General features: G+C 46.5%; 1 protein-coding gene across 3 annotated transcripts; it reads right to left on the reverse strand.

The window, feature by feature from the left end:
- Nucleotides 1-1738: 1738 nt before the first annotated feature.
- Gimap8 (GTPase, IMAP family member 8) lies at nt 1739-17110 on the reverse strand. Of its 3 annotated transcripts, none has more exons than XM_050119968.1 (5): nt 16829-17110; nt 12592-13246; nt 9349-9394; nt 5220-5843; nt 1739-3277 (listed from the first exon to the last, which is right to left on the reverse strand). In XM_050119968.1, the coding sequence occupies exons 1-5, from the start codon at nt 16918-16920 to the stop codon at nt 2664-2666; spliced, it is 2031 nt and encodes a 676-aa protein (XP_049975925.1). In that variant the 5' UTR covers nt 16921-17110; the 3' UTR covers nt 1739-2663. The 3 variants fall into 3 exon arrangements, with proteins under 3 accessions (XP_049975925.1, XP_049975923.1, XP_049975926.1); XM_050119966.1 differs by having other exon boundaries at nt 1739-3301; XM_050119969.1 differs by having other exon boundaries at nt 2959-3301; nt 5220-5367; nt 9358-9394.
- Between the last annotated feature and the right edge of the window lie 342 nt (nt 17111-17452).

The following is a 17452-nucleotide window of genomic DNA, read 5'->3' on the forward strand; positions in this document are numbered from 1 at the left end:
ATCCTTAGACAAACATGCTCAGTGAATGTGCACCGAACAGTTGTTACAGCAGTGGCAGCCCTGGATGTTCTCCAAGAAGACACATGTTACTCAGCTCCGAGGCATACAGCTAGCTGGCAGCCACCAAAGGCGACGCCTTCAGGACCTACCTTGGCTTTTGGCATGCAGCCCTGCCCTTTCCAGGAAGTTCCTACTCAAAAGCTGAGCCCAGCGGAGACACGAATATATCTCCAGTGCAGGGCTTGTTACCGACAGCACTGCAGAGCTCCTTGCTGTGCTGGAACATGGCCCCACAGCCCAAAGTTCTCCTGGCCCTTTTCTACTCATCCCTCATCTGTACAGGCATCCCCTTGTAAAGGTCTAGCTCTCCTGTCTCTTTCCAGGTGCTTCTCAGGGCAGTCGCCTGAGAAGGATTGCTGCCCCACTATTAAAGAAACGCTGCAGCATATGGTAGGCCCTACAATGAGAGTATGCCACATTGCTTAGCCTGTGCGTCCCTTGTCATGTCCAGGTTCTAGTGTCACCTGCTCAGCCCGAGGCAGCTAGCAGGGCTGCGTTACTGCTCTCAAGCAGAGGAGAATCTCAGGGAAGAGGCACAACTGTCATCCAGACCTGAATCCTCCTGTTCCTGGTTCTGAGGCTGTTCATATTCATTTTTCCCCTGGTGCAGGGAAATGTTTAAGGCAGACAATCCCAGAGCTGGTGAAGGCCTGTCATACAAGTGACTGGCACTCGGGCACCAGAGGTGTGAAAAGCTCACCCCGGCCAAAGTACTTAGACATTTCAGTGGCCTCTTTATGAAATCAGGCCACTGTTTCATGTGAAAAGGAAACGCAGGTTCAAGATTTCTAAAACTCTGCATCTATACAGTGACGTATACTCACGCCATGTACATTTTTATTATATAGGTAACATGTGTCTAGTAGTATGTATTCAAATGTTTGTAATGGAAATATGTATATAATGCTGCTATACCCTGTGCCCCCTCGTCTTGCAGTTCTTTGAGGGGTTGCAGACTATAGGGAATATGATGTTTAATTTGGCCTGGAGGTCATGATCCCTGCATAGCACTGTGGTCTGTCCCATCTAGGAAGCTGCTGCTGCTCACAGGGCACCCTGCATTGCTTTGGCTCAATCTCTAGTCCTTTTCTGTAAGGCTCATGTACGCAGAATTGAAGCCTGGTGCTCACCTGCTGTCCAACCAGATGCCTTGCTTTGCAGGGGCCTCCAGAAGTCTTGGTGTTGTTTTAGCCAACTCCATTCCAATTTAAAAAAAATGTTACTGATTGAGAGGGGAAAATATAACTCTGATTGTTTGATTTTTTCATTGACCATTTTACTGTGTTAATTTAGCTCATTTTTTAATATATTGATACCAGGTATACAGGATATTCTGTTTTATGTCAGTAAAATCCACAGTCCAAGAAAAACATAATCAGGTCCCATTTCTCCTGCCATCTTCTGCCTACTCTATTTCATGGATAGAAAAGCACAGGCCACAGATTTATCCCTGGGTCTGGCCACCATCCTTTGTTGCCACTGGCTTGGCCTCCACTAGGCAGTAATAGGACAGCCCAGCAAAGCGCTCACCATCTCCCAATCTAACTATCCTCTCCCCACAAAGGTTAAGGCAGTTTACAAAAAAAAAAAAAAAAAAAAAAAGGAAGAAGAAGAAAAGAAATTAGGCTCTTTCCCTAAACCAGAAAAAAAAAAATGCCATCAGAAGGAAAGTGTGAAGTCACAATCCAATTCGTCTTTATTATCTCATCCAATGTGATATACTTATACAAGCACTTTCTACAAATTACTGTGTTAAGACGGATGTGGCATTCAATTATAGCAGAATCACTTCTTGACCTTCTGCCTAAGATAAAGTATAATAACAAAACCATATCAATTCTGAGACTTCATTATCCTACCAATAGGTTAATCTTGAAGCTAACTAAACACATATGTTATTTATCTTATCCTCAAGGTACATATGAAAGTAGCAGATATTTAAAATGCCTGATCGTTAATACACTTTGGAGATGGTTTCATATTGTTCATCTCACATATGGTCCACCTCAAGCACTTCCAGTAGATCTTCTCAGCCATGCACAAAACACCAGGAAATAAATTTCACACTAGTAGTGAAGCTGGACACAAAGACAGAATGAAGTTGTAATGTTGATGTTCATATCCACTTTCTGCCATGCCCAAGAATGCTGGCCTTGTCTCTGTGTGTGTGTGTGTGTGTGTGTGTGTGTGCATGTGTGCATGCATGTGTGTGCGTGTCTGTATCTGTCTGAATCCTCTGGTTCTTGAGGTACCATCTAATTGGGGCTCAACATTGACCGGAGCCTTGGTCATGTTGTCAGTTCTGATGCTGTTTGACCTGGCAACATGGTTTTGACCCTTAATATTATCTTGATATTCAAAACATTTCCAATATTCTCTACCTTATTCTCTTTGTCCTCTAATTCCCTACTGCTTGGCCTAACTTGACAATTTATTTATCTAAACACCTATATCCAACATGAGATGCATTTATTCTTCAGTCTTTAAAGTCATAGACTTTTTTTGAGGGGAACCATCCCACCAGTCCCGCCCCCCCTTATCCCACCCACCTCTGTCTGATGGCATCCCTATGTCTGGACCTTTTGATTGCTCACTTGAGCTCATTATTTAAACACACTAGTAATTTTTGTTTTAATTTGATGGCCAACATGCGCCCATGAATCGGAATGGTCATCCCTGAGACTATTGGCTATTGCCAGCAGATCTTTCACCTGGGTCTCCCGGTCTTGACCGGTTTCTTTGTTATTAAAAGCACAAACTCGCCCCTTATACTTCTTAAGTATTCTTTTAAGAGCTTTGTTCTTTGTGTTACTAGTATAGTCATGAAGGTCTCCATCCCCTAGATCTTCCTTCCGTGTAAACAACACAATCATATCTCTCATATCTTTTTCTTTAAAAATGACCTCCAGTTGTTCCACCGCTGCCTCATCTTCCTGGGTGAACCGCCCCAGCTGGACTACCAGGACAAAAACCTTCATCCCTTCCTCACAGAGAGATAAACAGTAATTGACCTCCTCCTTTAACCTGGAAGGATCCTTTTGAAGATCAGGCAGCTGGCTGAAGGATGGAGTGTCGACCACCACAATATCCTGCCAGTCCACGGTCGTCCTGTCGCTCTGGCTCCTGCTGGTGATGGGCTGAGCTCCGAGTTGAGACAGGAAGGCAGGTCTCCCCAAAATAGTGTTCCCAGTTGCACTCTTCCCAGTACCACTCCTTCCTAAGAGGATGATGTTTAAGAGTTCTGTTGCAGAGGAAATTGGGAAGGACTCAGGAAAATGCAGAACTCATCTTTCCAAGTTATTCACGGCACTAGTTTCACCCTTAAGCTCACCAGGCATCCCCCAGCGGCTCTACCCACACATGAGACTGGTGTGCCCAGTTCATGTGGTCTATGAACTCAACAGAGGGACTTGCACAATGCTCTGTCCACTGTTCATCTATGAAGATAGCATACCTCCTGCCTCTGGGTCTACTCTGCTCCCTTCTCTAGGACCTCATCTTAATCCCTGGTACCTAAAAGAAACAGTGACCTTATCTTTGCCTCTTACCTTTGCTGGGTCTAGTCCACACATTTCATTCTTACCTTCTGTTCCTACTGTGAGTAAGTCCCCCTAGTGCAAGCTCCTAATAATCATAGCAAAATGTCTTTGAGTATTTGAAAATCTAGTCCATACAATTAGATTTTTCAGGAAAAAAAAAAGCATCACATTCTATCAGTGGATTACCAGTTGTGTTGGCTGTCTCATACTAAAATTCACTAAAAGCAGGATGAACCTCACTGTGTCTTTCAATGGTGAGTCAAAGACACTTCCTGGTTAAAATAACTGCCCAGGAACACTGTTGTTTGTGGTGTCGGCGATGGAAGAGAATGTTCCCTATAAATAGGTATGCAGAGATCTGATCATATTTACCCTTCTGGGTGTTCCTGGTGCCTTTGCACTTTGAACTGTGTTTCTTCTCAGTGGTCCTCCATCATGAGTTCCTTGTCAAGTCACTAATGTCTACCTCAAACCAAAGAGGGAGGAAAGCCCATCTCGGTCTTCCTTCCAGGACAGCTGGTGAGCTACTCCTGCTGAACCCAGTCTCATAGCTATGCTTAAAGGGTTAAAATAGATCACTGATCTGCACCAGCACAGGCATGCATACATGCACATGCACACATGCAAGCACACACTCACACACATGCTTCAGTACTCATGTCGTGCATTGACTCAGTAGTCAAGTCTGTCTAGTCCAACCTTCTTGCCATTTGAAGCCCTGTTTCCGTGAAGGCCATTCTCATCTTCTCCTAAGAGGCATGCTCGGCCAGTCATATTTCTTTTCTTGAAGTTTCCAGTGTGTACTCTTGCGGTGTCTCCCTTTTCCCCCCAATCATCTAACCCTTTCTATTCTCTAAAACCTGTTTTAAATTGAGTTTCTCCAATGCTATCTCCTGGCCTTCCTGTTTCCCTAGACGTCTTTAGGTAGCTCCTCCAGGAGGGATGTATAATGGGCCATAAACAGAGACAGCCGTTTGGGGCACTAGTCTTCCTGGGTAAGCACATCTTCCAAACCCTACTTACACTTTCTTATAGTTTCCCCATCTCCAAAGCAGTGAAGAATAAAGAACCCAGAGAGGGTTCTGGGTTAAGAAAACAGAAAAGCAAAGCAGTGACCTGAAACTGTCATCACTGAGCTGAGTGCTGAGTCCTGGCAACAGCAGACAGCAAGGGGATCGGGAGCGGTCTCCATGCTGGAGAGGTGGGATAGGGGTCAGGAAGGAACTAAAGACGGGCCATGAGAGTGTACATTAAAAAACTTGTAACTTTAGGATAATTTGAAGAAGACACCAGAGTAAGTATCTGTTAGTTGGTTTTGAGACAGGGTCTTATTTATAACCCAGGTTGACCTTGAACTCACGATTCAATCAATGAACTTGAACTCCTGGTCGTCCTGACTCTGCTTCCCAAGTGTTGGGACTACAGGCATACACCATCACACCCAGCTGATGACCTGCTGGGGATCCACCCTAGTGCAGGCTGGGTAAGCACTGTACTGAGCTACACCTCCAGCCTAGACCTTTTCTCACTCTCTGCACTTCCTTCAAAAAGTAATAGCTCTAGACCATGCCTTACACTCAAGCGCTGGATCCCAAAACTGTTTGCTATGCCCAGCCGTACCTTTCTCTCTGAAGATGCAAGGCTTGTTGCCGTTGCACTGCACCAAGCTCTCGACTTGGCTCAGGAGTTTGTCCACCTGGCTCTGCTCCTCCTCCACAGTTGCCCGGTAGTTGAAAGCAGTGTATCTTTCTCCAAATTTTGAGCTGAGGTCCCGTAGATGACTATTTTTACTTATAAATTCATCTAGAGCCTGATCCTCTAAATCTTCTTTCCTGGTAAAGAGAATAATTGTGAACTTGGTGAATTTTTCTCCAAAAATATGTCTGACGGGGTTGAACATCTTGTCGTCACACTTTATCAAAGAGCTCAGTGGTGTCACCAGCAGGAAGGCATGGGGACCTGGAAAGGTGAGTTTCTTGACATCAGCTGCATCAGGCTTCCATGATGAGATCTCTGGAGAATCAATGACCAGAAATTTCTTCCTGTTCCAGATCCTGCTATGGGAGACAAAGTCCTTGGTGACCTGCTGCTCACTGAACTGAGTCTTAAAGAGCCACTTCCCCAGAATGATGTTTCCTGCCGCACTTTTCCCAACACCGTGCTTCCCCATGAGGAGGACCCTCAGTTCCGGCATTTCCACATCCTCATCATGTCCTGTAAGCTGAGACTCTTTCCTTTTTGTACCTGTGAGACAAAACAAATAAAAATAAAAAATAGACCCAGTGTCTCCTCCTGCCATTGAATACAGCTGAGAACTACTCTACAAAGCCTCATCCTCTGCCTGAGCAGGCCTCTCTCCTCGGGCAGAGCCCAGCCACCCAGGTAGAAACCACGGGAAAGAGGAATGAACTAGAAGGACTATGGGAAGCCCAGGATTTTCCAGAAGAATGGCTTTGCTAAACTGAACTTCCACTGCCCCTCATTCTTCAAAAGCAAGTAAGAAAGCATGATGTCATGGGCTAAGGCAAGGGCGGTGACAACCTGGTTATTAAATATCCCTTAGCCTTACACTCACACAACAAATACCCAGTTGCTGGTTTTTTTTTTTAACATGTATGAAACTCAAAAGCATGCTGAGTGCAAGAATCCAGACACAAAACTGACATTGTGTATGGCTCCATTATCTGAAGTTCAAAATGGGACAAATTCATCTGTGTTTATGGAAGTTTGCAATGGTTGTCTACGAGAGGAGGCTGTAAGAACTAATGTTCTTCACAGAAGAGAGGATATTATTTTCATATTAACTTTCTAATTAACATGCAAAAATTGCTTAAGCATTTGTGTTTATTATCTCTTTATTTACAGTATAATAATAATATTGTATTATAAGCCTAGAAACCAACAACAGTTAAATGAAGAAAATGTGGTATGGGGATTAGGAAACAAGTCAGTTGCTAAGCAACTTGCCTTGTAAGAATGGGGAGTTAGGTCAACATCCTAAACCCATGAAAAAATTAAAATCCAAGCATGATGGTGCACCTTGGAATCCCAGCACTTGGGAGCAGAGACAGGTAGATCCTAGAGCACTTTGGCCAGGTAGTCTTATCTACAGGGTGAGCTCCAGGCCAGGACTAGATCTTGTCTCAATAAAAAAGTGCATGGTGTCTAAGGTGATACACGGAGGTTGTGTTGTCCTCAGGCCTGCATGTTTACACAATACACAAGCATGTTCACACTTGCCTGCACACACTCATGTACACATATACAAATGAAACACTCGCCCACAAATGTGTTATGTATATATGTACACACACACACACACACACACACGTATATCAGTCTTATTTGGATATAAAGAAGAATAAAATTAGGTCTGGATGAAACTAGAAAACAAAACAATGAGTCCTTGCTATGTCCCTTTGCCATTTGGGCAAATTGTTCTCCTCTGACTCTCAGAACACACAGGGTAGGACTGTTGAAAGGGTGAGAGAGAATAACACCCGGGCAGTCTCCGGTAACTTGACAGGCATGGAGCAGCTACGGAGGGTTCATGGTTGAGGAAAACTTGAGTCCGGCTTTGAGTCCTACTCCCCACACTTCCCCCTTGTCCTCACACCCTGCACATAGGACAGAGCCCCTCACCCTACTGTCCAGACAAGCTGCTTACTCAGGTTTCCATACAAATATGGCTGCTTCTCAAGTGCTCCCCCAAGCCACACGAGCCAAGTGTCACGCATTTCCCTTTACCCAAAGAGTTTTATAACCTTAGTCAGAATGGCCATCGAGAACACAAATGACCGCACATGCTGGTGTGGATGTGGAGGAAGGGAAGGAGCCCTTGCATAGTGTTTGGGGGGTAAAAGGTAAGACGTCTTAAAATTCAGTCTGGAGGTTTCTCAAAAGAAATGGAAATAAAACTGTCCTCTGGCCCATCCATTCGACACCTGCCAAACACCCAGCAGACTCTATACCACCCTGCAGAGATCTCTGCTCATCTGTGATTATTGCTGCTAAGAAATGGGGGAAACTTAGCTATTCATCAGCCAGCAAATGGACCATGAACATATGACACACATATGTTCATACATATACACAATGCGATATTATTCAGCCACGAAGAGAAATGAAGGTCACAGGTAGATAGATGAAACTGGTAATTATACTGAGTGGTATAACCCAGGGCCACACAGACAAACGTCTTGTCTTCTCTCATATGTGGAGCCAAGCTTGAACTTCGTAGTTCTGCTGGTTTGGTGTGGAGTTTCTGTGGAAGCAGCAACTGGGAAGGGGTATGAGGGTAGGTTCCCTTGCAGACGCAGGGGTGGTAGAACGTAGGTAGAAGGAAAGTAGATGGGAGTAGAGAAGCTTGAGGAGGAAGGGGTGTGCATATTGGAGAGATAAGAGGGTGGAAGGAGGATTAGCCAAAAACAAAGGGTCCGTGAAAAAGCCCTTGCAGAAACCACTGTCTTGTAACCCCCCCACCCCCAGGAACACTAAAGGAAAGAAGCATCGTATTATTCCATTTGTTATTTCTTTTCAAAAAAGGGCTCCCTCAATCCAGAGAGCCCACACAGTGCAGTGGATAGACACAGGTGCTGGGAAGAAGACAGCAGACCTAGAGACGGTGTCTTCTTTCTCAGCCGCCATAAGTCCCATGGTAGATGCCAGCGCTCCCGGACCATGGCCATATGCAGCACGTCAACAGCTCCAAAATATCCCTCTAGTGACTACAAGGACAGCAGTGGCCTCTCTCTAACCTTGTCATCCTGAGGACAAAATAATTCCTAGAGTTTCTTGTTGTAGAATTACCCCCCACTGCTTACTAGCACCCAGTCCAAAGAGACCCGACTTCCTTGGAGCCACCTAATCAAGCCATGTGCCCTTGCAAGTTCTCTCCAGCCCTGTGGGCTGAGGTGTCCCCTGTGTTAGATCAGCCATCGGCACATGCATGTCCTGAGGGTTTTCCTAAACAGCATTGGCTGAATTTTTAATCCCCAAGGCCCAAAAAATCAATGTGTTGACAAGACACCTTCATTTGATGATCTCGTGAAAAAGAGTGCCTTCCATGGCCGCTAGTGTGCCTGCCGAGATGCTATAAACTGTACATGGGCTGTACATATAAGTTTACAGACTTTGAGGCTTGAAGTACATGTATGTTATTTCCTAATCCACAATGTCAGTTTCAATTATTGTTATTATTACTAAATTTCATAAATGACATTTTTGTTATTTTGTGGTACTTCCCAGTCTGTGAGCTTCACTTTGAGATTTTCAGTTTTTCCACAGGGCTGACCCAGAAAGAAGCTCAAAATGCATCAGTGGCTTCAGGAGCCTTTTGTGTCCTCACTGCAGGCATTCTTCTTACTACTGTGTGCCGGCCTGTGCTGCTGCACAAGACACACAGCTATTGGAAGTCCGTACAAAGATGCTGTGAGCTGTGCCGTCCATGAGGAGTGCTCTGGTCCCCATCAGGAATAAGAGACTCATGACCAGGAAGAAGAGACAGAGTTAGGGGGAAAGCCATGTAAAGCAAGGCTGACTCCATACACAGAACAGGGGAGGCTAGGGCCATCGCAGTGCCCCACCTTGCCTGCTGCTGTGCTGAATCACGAATGGCAGGAGTCCTCTGGGAGCCGCTGGGTCTCCATGGACCTTTCGTTTCTGATTCATTAGTTTTCCACCTTACTTTGGCTGGGCAATGCATTAAAACAATGTAGACATGAGTCTCAAAGTTGGGTGATCAACTTACCACGCAGATTGTCTCCTCCTTCATATGAAGCTTTATTCCCACAAGCCTAGAAAAATGAAGGGGAAAATGACATACACACAGCTAAGAATACAGTCTTCTGCGCAATCACAGACAGACAGACAACTGGAGACAGAATATCTGCTGAGGAGGAAGAGGTCACAGTAAGGTCACGGTCCTCGAGTTTCTTTGTGCTCCTCCCCAGTTTTCAGTCTCGCTGATGCTGTTGAGCAGGTTCCCAGAGATGGAGGCATTCCCAGCACCCCATTCCCTTGCTGCTCCGTGGGGTGGTGACTGAGCCTCTGACAGGAAGTTAAATTGAGAACATCCCACCAGGTGTGAAAAATCAAACACATAATTAACATGAAAACAATGCCTTTCAGTCTGGCAGATGGGCTATTCCTGGAAACCTCCAGGACTCCATTCTAATCTTATCTCTTGATGCTCAGACCAGTCAGAAGAGTCTGCCTCTGCTTCCTTACCTGTTCTCAGGCAATGTCTTTAATGCATTTGATTCTTCCCCTCTCCCTCTCTCTTTTTATCTCTCTCTTTCTCATTGTTTCAATGTAAATATGCTATGCATGATATAAAAAATTAATAATCTTCCATATCCAACCTGTGAGTGACAGCTGTCAATGCTTACATATCCCTCTATATTTCTCTGTGCTTATACAAATATGCACAAGAGTCCACACATAGGCGAGATTCATGGGGCTTCCTGGTCAGCAATTTACGAGGTATCATAAACCTCACACCTACACAAGTTAATTTAGATGGAGCTACCCGCTCCTTATGGTTGGTGCATCTACCCTACACTGTGGACATATGCAACTGATGTAGCTGTCCACTCAGTGGTGGGTGTTTGGGTTATCTCTGGTTTTGTTACTTCAAAAGACGCTGTGGTAAGAATCTTTGTACAGGTTATCTTTATATATTTTCCCTTTTGGATTGCTAAAATCATTAATATTTTTAAAAGATTTATTTAACATTTTTATTTTACATGTGTAAGTGTTTTGCCGACATCTTTGTATGCAAATCCCACATGTGCAATGACTGTGGGAGCGAACAGAGAACGACAGATCTGAAACTGAGTTACAGATGGTTGTAAGACCCCCATATGGGTACCAGAAATTGAACTCAGGTTCTCAGCAAGAGCAGTAAATGCTCTTAATCACTGAGCCATCTCTCCACCCCCTGAAATCCTTAATATTCATAATCCCTCTAACCCCTTCACATCTCAATAACAACAGCTAAGAAATACTGAACATCTCTTTATTAACAACTTTTTAAGTATCTCATTTAATTTCCATAGCAAATTCCAGGTGGATCTTACGACATCATTTTTCCACAAGACTTGGCAGTGTGGTTAACAGAATGGGTGTTTTCTATCCTCATGGGCTTCGGAGGGAGGCAGCTATTGTAACTATATCTACAGGAGCGCCTTGAGCTGGTAGTGACTGACATAAGGGGTATCCTGAGGGCAGAGAAGTGAGGAGCCAAGCAGGGATGAGAGAGTCAAGAGGCCGAGGAGATAGAGGAAGTGAGTTGATGCTGAGTGGCTGGATCCACAGAACAGAGCTGGTGCAGGGTGGGAAGAAATGCAGAGCCAGCTACGCAGGTGCACAGTGCCAGAGTGGACATGAGCAGAACTCGAGACGGGAGGGAAGGCCAGTGAGACCAGCATAGAAAGCAGGATACAGGGCAAGCAACCAGGTGAGTCAGGACTATGATTCATCTTAAGATCAGCGAGAAGCTGCTGAGCATTTTAAGCAAGGTTTTCTTGTGGGGGTCATTCTGAGCCTCTTCTCTTTGCTGGCATCCCTGTGCCACGCTTCACTCAGGCAAGAGACACAAAGCACACATCGGCGTAGGAGACAAGATGGCACGAGCCTGTTTCCTCATCTGTAGAACAGCCTTACATGGCGTTCACGCAAGTATTTGGTGATGTGTGAGTCTGGCCTTTAGTAGGTGCTCAGTAAATGCTGACTTCTCTCTTACTGCCATCCTGCTTAGACTCATTCGTCAGCAGTTTTGTGGCTTCTCTCTGAGCAGATGGTGCCACGGTTCACCTTCTGTTTGACCCTTGCCTTGCAGAAGCCTCTGTACGGCTGTTCACCTGCTCACCCCATGTGGTGAGGACCTGGCGTCTGTGCAGAAACCACTCCGTTGGGTGCCAGCTCTTCACAGGAAGTCTGCATTTCTGTAGCTGCCTTGGTAGCAAATACATCTTCCTCCCACGTTAAAGAATGAAATGTGACTAACAGCTGGCGATTATATGTGACATGGAGTGGAGGACGGCCATACGTGAATGAGGTGAAAACTGTCAGTACGTTAGAGGGCAGAAGTAGGTGGATTTCAGAAGTGCTGATGTCACCAGACCTTCAGTGATTCCATGGACATCAGAGAGCAATAGTTTCAGAGCTAAGGCTCTGTTTCCTGAGCAACACAACCATTGTCTGAGCAGAGAGGAAGGCGGGACTCTAAGAGATTTTAGGGTGCTGGGTGGGGACAGGTTTGAGCAAGCCAAGGGTGAGTTAGTGTCAGGGTCCGACAGAGCCTGAGCTGGCAGAACAGAGCTGAGCTAAGACTACAGCTTTAGAAACTGAGGATCACAGATGGTCCTCCAGGACCTAAAAGTGAGGGGTCTTCTGGGAAGAACGTGAAGAAATGAAGGAGAGCCTAAGGAGGCTCTGAGAACATCGTCTTTTGAGGCCAGAGACAGGAAAGAGACTCGGAAGTCTTTGAAACAGCCAGAAGGAGAAGTGGGGAAAAAACAAGACTGGGTGGGGTTTTGTTGCTGTTGTTTTTTTTTTTTTTCCCTGAGAAGTCTAAAGAAAGACTATGTAGAGTCCAGTGTGTTCAGTACCATGAGGGGCCACAGGAGACAAGGGTTTTGTCTCCTATTAACTTTCCAGTTAAGTCCAAAGGTCCCAGGCTGACACTCAAGCAGTTTGATGGCTCTATTGCTCTAGAGCGGTGGTTCTCAACCTTCCTAATGCTGAGACATTTTAATACAGTTCCTCATGTTGTGGTGACCCCAACCATCATCAGTGTAACTTTGCTACTGTTATGAACTGTATTGTAAATATCAATATGCGACCCCATGAGACCCCTGTGGAAGAGCCGGTCAACCTGCAAACGCAAGCCACCCGTTGAGTAACGCCGCCCGAGAGCATGTAAACACAACTCCCCAAACAAAACAAACCTGTAAACACACAAGATAGTCCTTCCTCCCGCCAGTCCTACCTGGACTCCACGGCCTTCCATTGCCAAGGGCACAAAATATGGCTCTGGGCTTTCCTCCACCAACCGCTCAGTCAGATCTAGGAGTCGGGACACCTGCTGTTCCCGCTGCTTCCTGTCTGCCTTGTTGTTGAGAGCACAGTATCGATCTCCAACATTTCCAAGCAACTCCTTAAGAGGGCTCTTGCTTTCCACGTAGTCCTTCAGCGAGTCTTCACCCAGCTCATCTTCCCGAGTGAAGACAACAATCATGTGACTGGAGGCTTTAGGGCCAAACTCAGCACGGATGCCCTGAATGGTCTCCCTGTCCTCCTCTGTATAGTGGCCAATGGGAATGACCAGAAGCAGCGCGTGGAGACCATCAGCCGAGCGCTCCAAGCACTGCTGCAGGTTCTGCTGCCTGGCCTCTGCACGGGACAGTGAGGAGAAAAGATCCGGGGTGTCAATGACAATGACCCGCTTCTCTCTCAGGGTCACACTCTCACTCTGGCACCGGTTGGTCACCATGTGGTCACTGAACTTGGACTCGAACACGGCTTTACCCAGAATGGTGTTTCCTGTGGCGCTTTTGCCTGCGCCATGTTTCCCTAACAGCAGGAGCCGCAGCGTGGATGTTTCCAGGTTCCCCTTGAAATTGTCCTCCTGGTCCCTGTTGGTGCTGTTGAGACAAGAGCTGAGTGTCAGTGCTCCACCCACCACAAGTGGAGAGGGGACCACAGGAAGGCGGTCCTCCTTGTTCCCTGAGAATATAACCACTGGATTGGGAGGCAGCTCCGCTGTAAGGTCTTGCTTTGATAGTATGAGGCCTGGAGCTCTATGGTAGCACGCGCTTGCAATCACAGTGACTGAGAGAAGCAGAGAGCCTGCGCTCACTCGCCAGCTCACATAGCCTACCTCAGGGGTTGGACCAAGGGCTCCATGCTTTCCAGGCAAGCACTCTACAAACCAAGCCTCATCCCTGGCCCATGTGGTCCTGATTATAAACTTTGATATTTATTCTAGAGGACTCGGTCTAATATAAACATGTTAAGGAAGAACACAAAATCGCCGTGAGCTCATCTCAGAAGTGACCGTTGCTAAACGTGTGCTTCCTTCATAGAATTCCACAATGGCTTGTCTCCTTAGAGGGTTCCTCATTCACTAGCAATAACATGTTTCTCAACCATATTTAGAAAATGAAGAAAAGCATGGACAAAAATGTTAGAAAGCAATCTAGGACGAATCACTGAAGTTTGCAGTGCTTTTACTGCATGTACTTGGCCCCTGCAGTTTCATCACACCCACATGGAGTCAATGTACTTCCTGATATACATGAATTCCCTTCAGTTTGGGCCTAGGTTTTCCCTGGGAGTGGTTCCAAATACCAAAGCTAAAAAAGCAATGGCCAGGGGGCTGGCTCATCTGTTAAGAGCACTGACTGCTTTTCCAGATGGCCTGGGTTCAATTCCCGGCACCCACGTGGCAGCTCCCAACTGTCTATAGCCCCAGTTCCAGGGGATCTGACATCTTCACACCAAAGTATGCAAAGCATAAATTATTTTAAAAAAAATAAAAGAAGTAATGGTCAAACATATCACTTTAGAATATTAGCTGTGGAGGAAAGACCACCTCAGAGACACAGATGTGAGGTAGCAGTGTACAGCTCTGCTTGGGCCAGCTGCAGGTGTCTCACTCCCCGTGAGAGCTGCTGCCCAGGCTGAGCTCGGGGAAGCTGTTCAATGGAGTGTTGAGGCCAAACCCTGAGCATGTTCAAGAGGCAGCATATGAGTAAAGACAGTTCTAGAATCTTTAGGTTTAACGTCGTCTGTCCTGTTGGGTTTTAGACTGCTAAAGTGGTCTGTTATCCACTTTGGCCTACACCTCCCTTTTGAGATAGGAAAATTGACCTTGTACTGGCTTCACCGCTGAGCAGTGAAAGTCTTTGTTTTGACTTCCCAGGTTCACAGCTGGAGGAGAATTTCTCAGGATAAGCCCTGCCTGGAGTTTCATCCTTATCTGTCTTAGATAAGACTGGTTAAAGCTGGGACAGCAATGTTAAAACCTCAGGAGTGATTCGAATGACTTGAGTATGCTCTGGTTGTGACTCAGACACAAACTTGAGGTCTTCTAGGGGTCAAGTTTTATGATTTGAATGCCTCCGCCAAAGTTGGAAACTTCATCCACCATTCAGCAGTGTTGGGAGAAGAAGCTTCGGGAAAGGGACTCTGCACTCACAAGCAGATCCATGCCCTCCTGGAGGGAGTGTGCTCCAGATTATGGGGAGAGTGGATCATTATAAAAGTGAGTTTGTGGGGCAAGAGAGCCGGCTTCCCAGTTAAGAGCACTGGCTGCTCTTGTAGAGGACCTGAGTTCGGTTCCCAGCATACATGTGGTTGCTCACAACCATCTGCAACTCGGTTCTAGAGGATCTAATTCCCTCTTTTGGCCTCTGCAGGCACTGTATTATGTGATACACAAAGATGTGTTCATTTTAGGTGAGTTTGTACCCCTCCTGCTGCCTCTTATGCACTCTCCCGCTCCTTCTCTTCTTCATCATAGTATAACACAATCTGAAGGTCTTTGCCAGGCACGGACCCCTTGATCTTGGACTTGGAGCCTCAGATATCTGGTGATAGCAGTAAAGGATGCACTAAGACACTCCACCAGGCCATCAGGTAGATGGACAACCAGCCCTCCATCCTATGGAAGTCTTATGTATGTGATCAGAAGGATGAACTGGTTTCACGAAGCAGTATCCCCAATGCCCTTAAGACAACTTCACCACCTTCTCCCTCCAGGCCATAGTCTGTGACCACATAGAGAGTCCCCTGCAATCAGTTGACAGAGCAAAGGGAGACTTGGGTTTTGACAGATGATTCTGTACAATATACAGGCCACCACCAGGAGAGGACAGCTACAGCAGGGTGGCCCAGTCTTGGGCGTCTCTTGGGGACAATGTCAGAAGGATATTCTCTCTGTGGGCAGAACTTTGAGCAGGGTACCTGGTTCATTTCACTAGAAGAAGAAACGGTCAGACATGCAACTATTACCAACATGTGGGCTCCAGCCAACAATGTGGCTGGGTGGTGTGGATTTGGGAACAGCATGGCTGGGGAATCAGGGCTAAGCTGGTCTGGAAGAGGTGTCTGGAAGGACCTGAAGGGAAGAAAACCAGAAGAACTTGTGAGTGCTCATCAGAAACTGACCGCAGCAAAGGGAGACCTTGGCTATCAAGTCAATAGCATGACCCACTCTTTTGGTGCCAGTCAGCCTCTTCCTGCAGTCACCCAATTATCAGCAAGGGGCTCAGGCACAGAGGGACCACAGTTTGTGCATGAGCCTGGTCATGTGGAAGTAGACGGTGCCATTTCTCCCTAGCCATGATTCATGCTTCAGGAATCCACAGGTAGAGTCAAGTGAGGATCACATCACTCAGCTTCAGCAAAATGTTTGCTTCCAGTCCCCAAGCCCTTACACTCTGATGGCACAGAGGTCTCGGTGACAGAGAGCAGATGTTTCCACCAGGACACAATCATCACCCTATATTGGCAGTTAAGACTGTACATAAGTCCCTCTCTCTGTCTTCCCAGGATGCAGCCAGAGGGTACCATAAGCTCAGCCATTGGGAGGAGTTTCTGTGACACATGGATTCATCCCACGTCAAGGGACAAGTGGCCACAGAGAAAGGAGGTCAGAGAGCCCCCCCCCACCAGAGACCAATGGAGAAAGAAATTTTGTCCTAACCAGTGGGTATGTTAACATAAGAGAGGGTTCACAGGTAAGGGAAGTTTAGATTAAATTGGACTTCCTCCAACATGTAACTAACTGATCTTCTGTGCAAGGACTGGGAAATGTTAGAAGAGAGAATCTAGAACAGTCTCTGCCATCTGCCTCAGGAAACCCACAATCCCCATAGCACCTGATGACTTCCTGAGAACCCAACTCCTGAGACGCCGTCTGCTAGGCTCTCGGACCTCCCAATCGACACTCTTCTTCCCCCTTGGGTATGGAACCTCCTTGACAGACCTCCTGGCAGGAAGCAGCCCCACACACTTTCTTCAGAAGTTTATTCTATACCCGTCTGGATTCAGTTGGAATGGCATGATTCCTGCCTAGAGAAAACTGTCCCCGGGCTCTTAAAATCAAAGCTGGCAAAGGACAGGCTGCCTTCCATGGGCCAAACACTCCCCCAAATGTTTGATAGTGCACACACACACACGCGCGCACACACACACACACACACACACGCACAGAAACATACCTTGGTCCTTCTCCCTGTCCTATTGATGTCTTGCAGCTTCTGGGCTCCACCTGGCTTCCTCCAGCTGCTCCTTGGTGGGATGAAGTAGCCATCTCTAGCCTCAGGCCAGTGGAAGCAAATCCTAAAGAGGTCCAGGAGCCACACAAGGAGAGTCAAGGATTCACCAGGTCACTAAGACCCCAATCTCCCTATTTTTCTAGGAAGAAAGAAGTTTCTAAACGCCTGTATTATCAGTAAAGCCTGAGAGGAAGCTCAGAAGACCCTTCACCGATGAACACGGAAGCTTAGGGCGGGGCCAGAGTGAACACACTGGCATAGCTTTTCTGGAGATGCCTTTGGGGGCCACCATGTGGCTGAAGGCTATAGGAGCATAGCCATTCACATAACAGAAGAGCCAGCTTAGGTCTTGTCCCCGTTGTGAACTTCTGCTATGAGGGTGACCCAAATATAGAGTCATCTGGGAGGAGGAGGCCTCAACTAAATGATTGCTCATAACAGGCTGGCCCATGGCCTTGTCTGAGAGGCATTTCTTAATTGCTAATTGATATCAGACAGCCTAGTTTATGGTGACCTGTGCCAACCCTAGGCAGATGGACCTGAACTGTGTAAAGAGAGATAGCAGTG

The sequence above is a fragment of the Alexandromys fortis genome, unplaced genomic scaffold (assembly GCF_014885135.2).
Source record: "Alexandromys fortis isolate MF-2015 unplaced genomic scaffold, M_Fortis_MF-2015_v1.1 scaffold_177, whole genome shotgun sequence".
In the NCBI taxonomy this organism is placed as follows: Eukaryota; Metazoa; Chordata; class Mammalia; order Rodentia; family Cricetidae; genus Alexandromys; species Alexandromys fortis.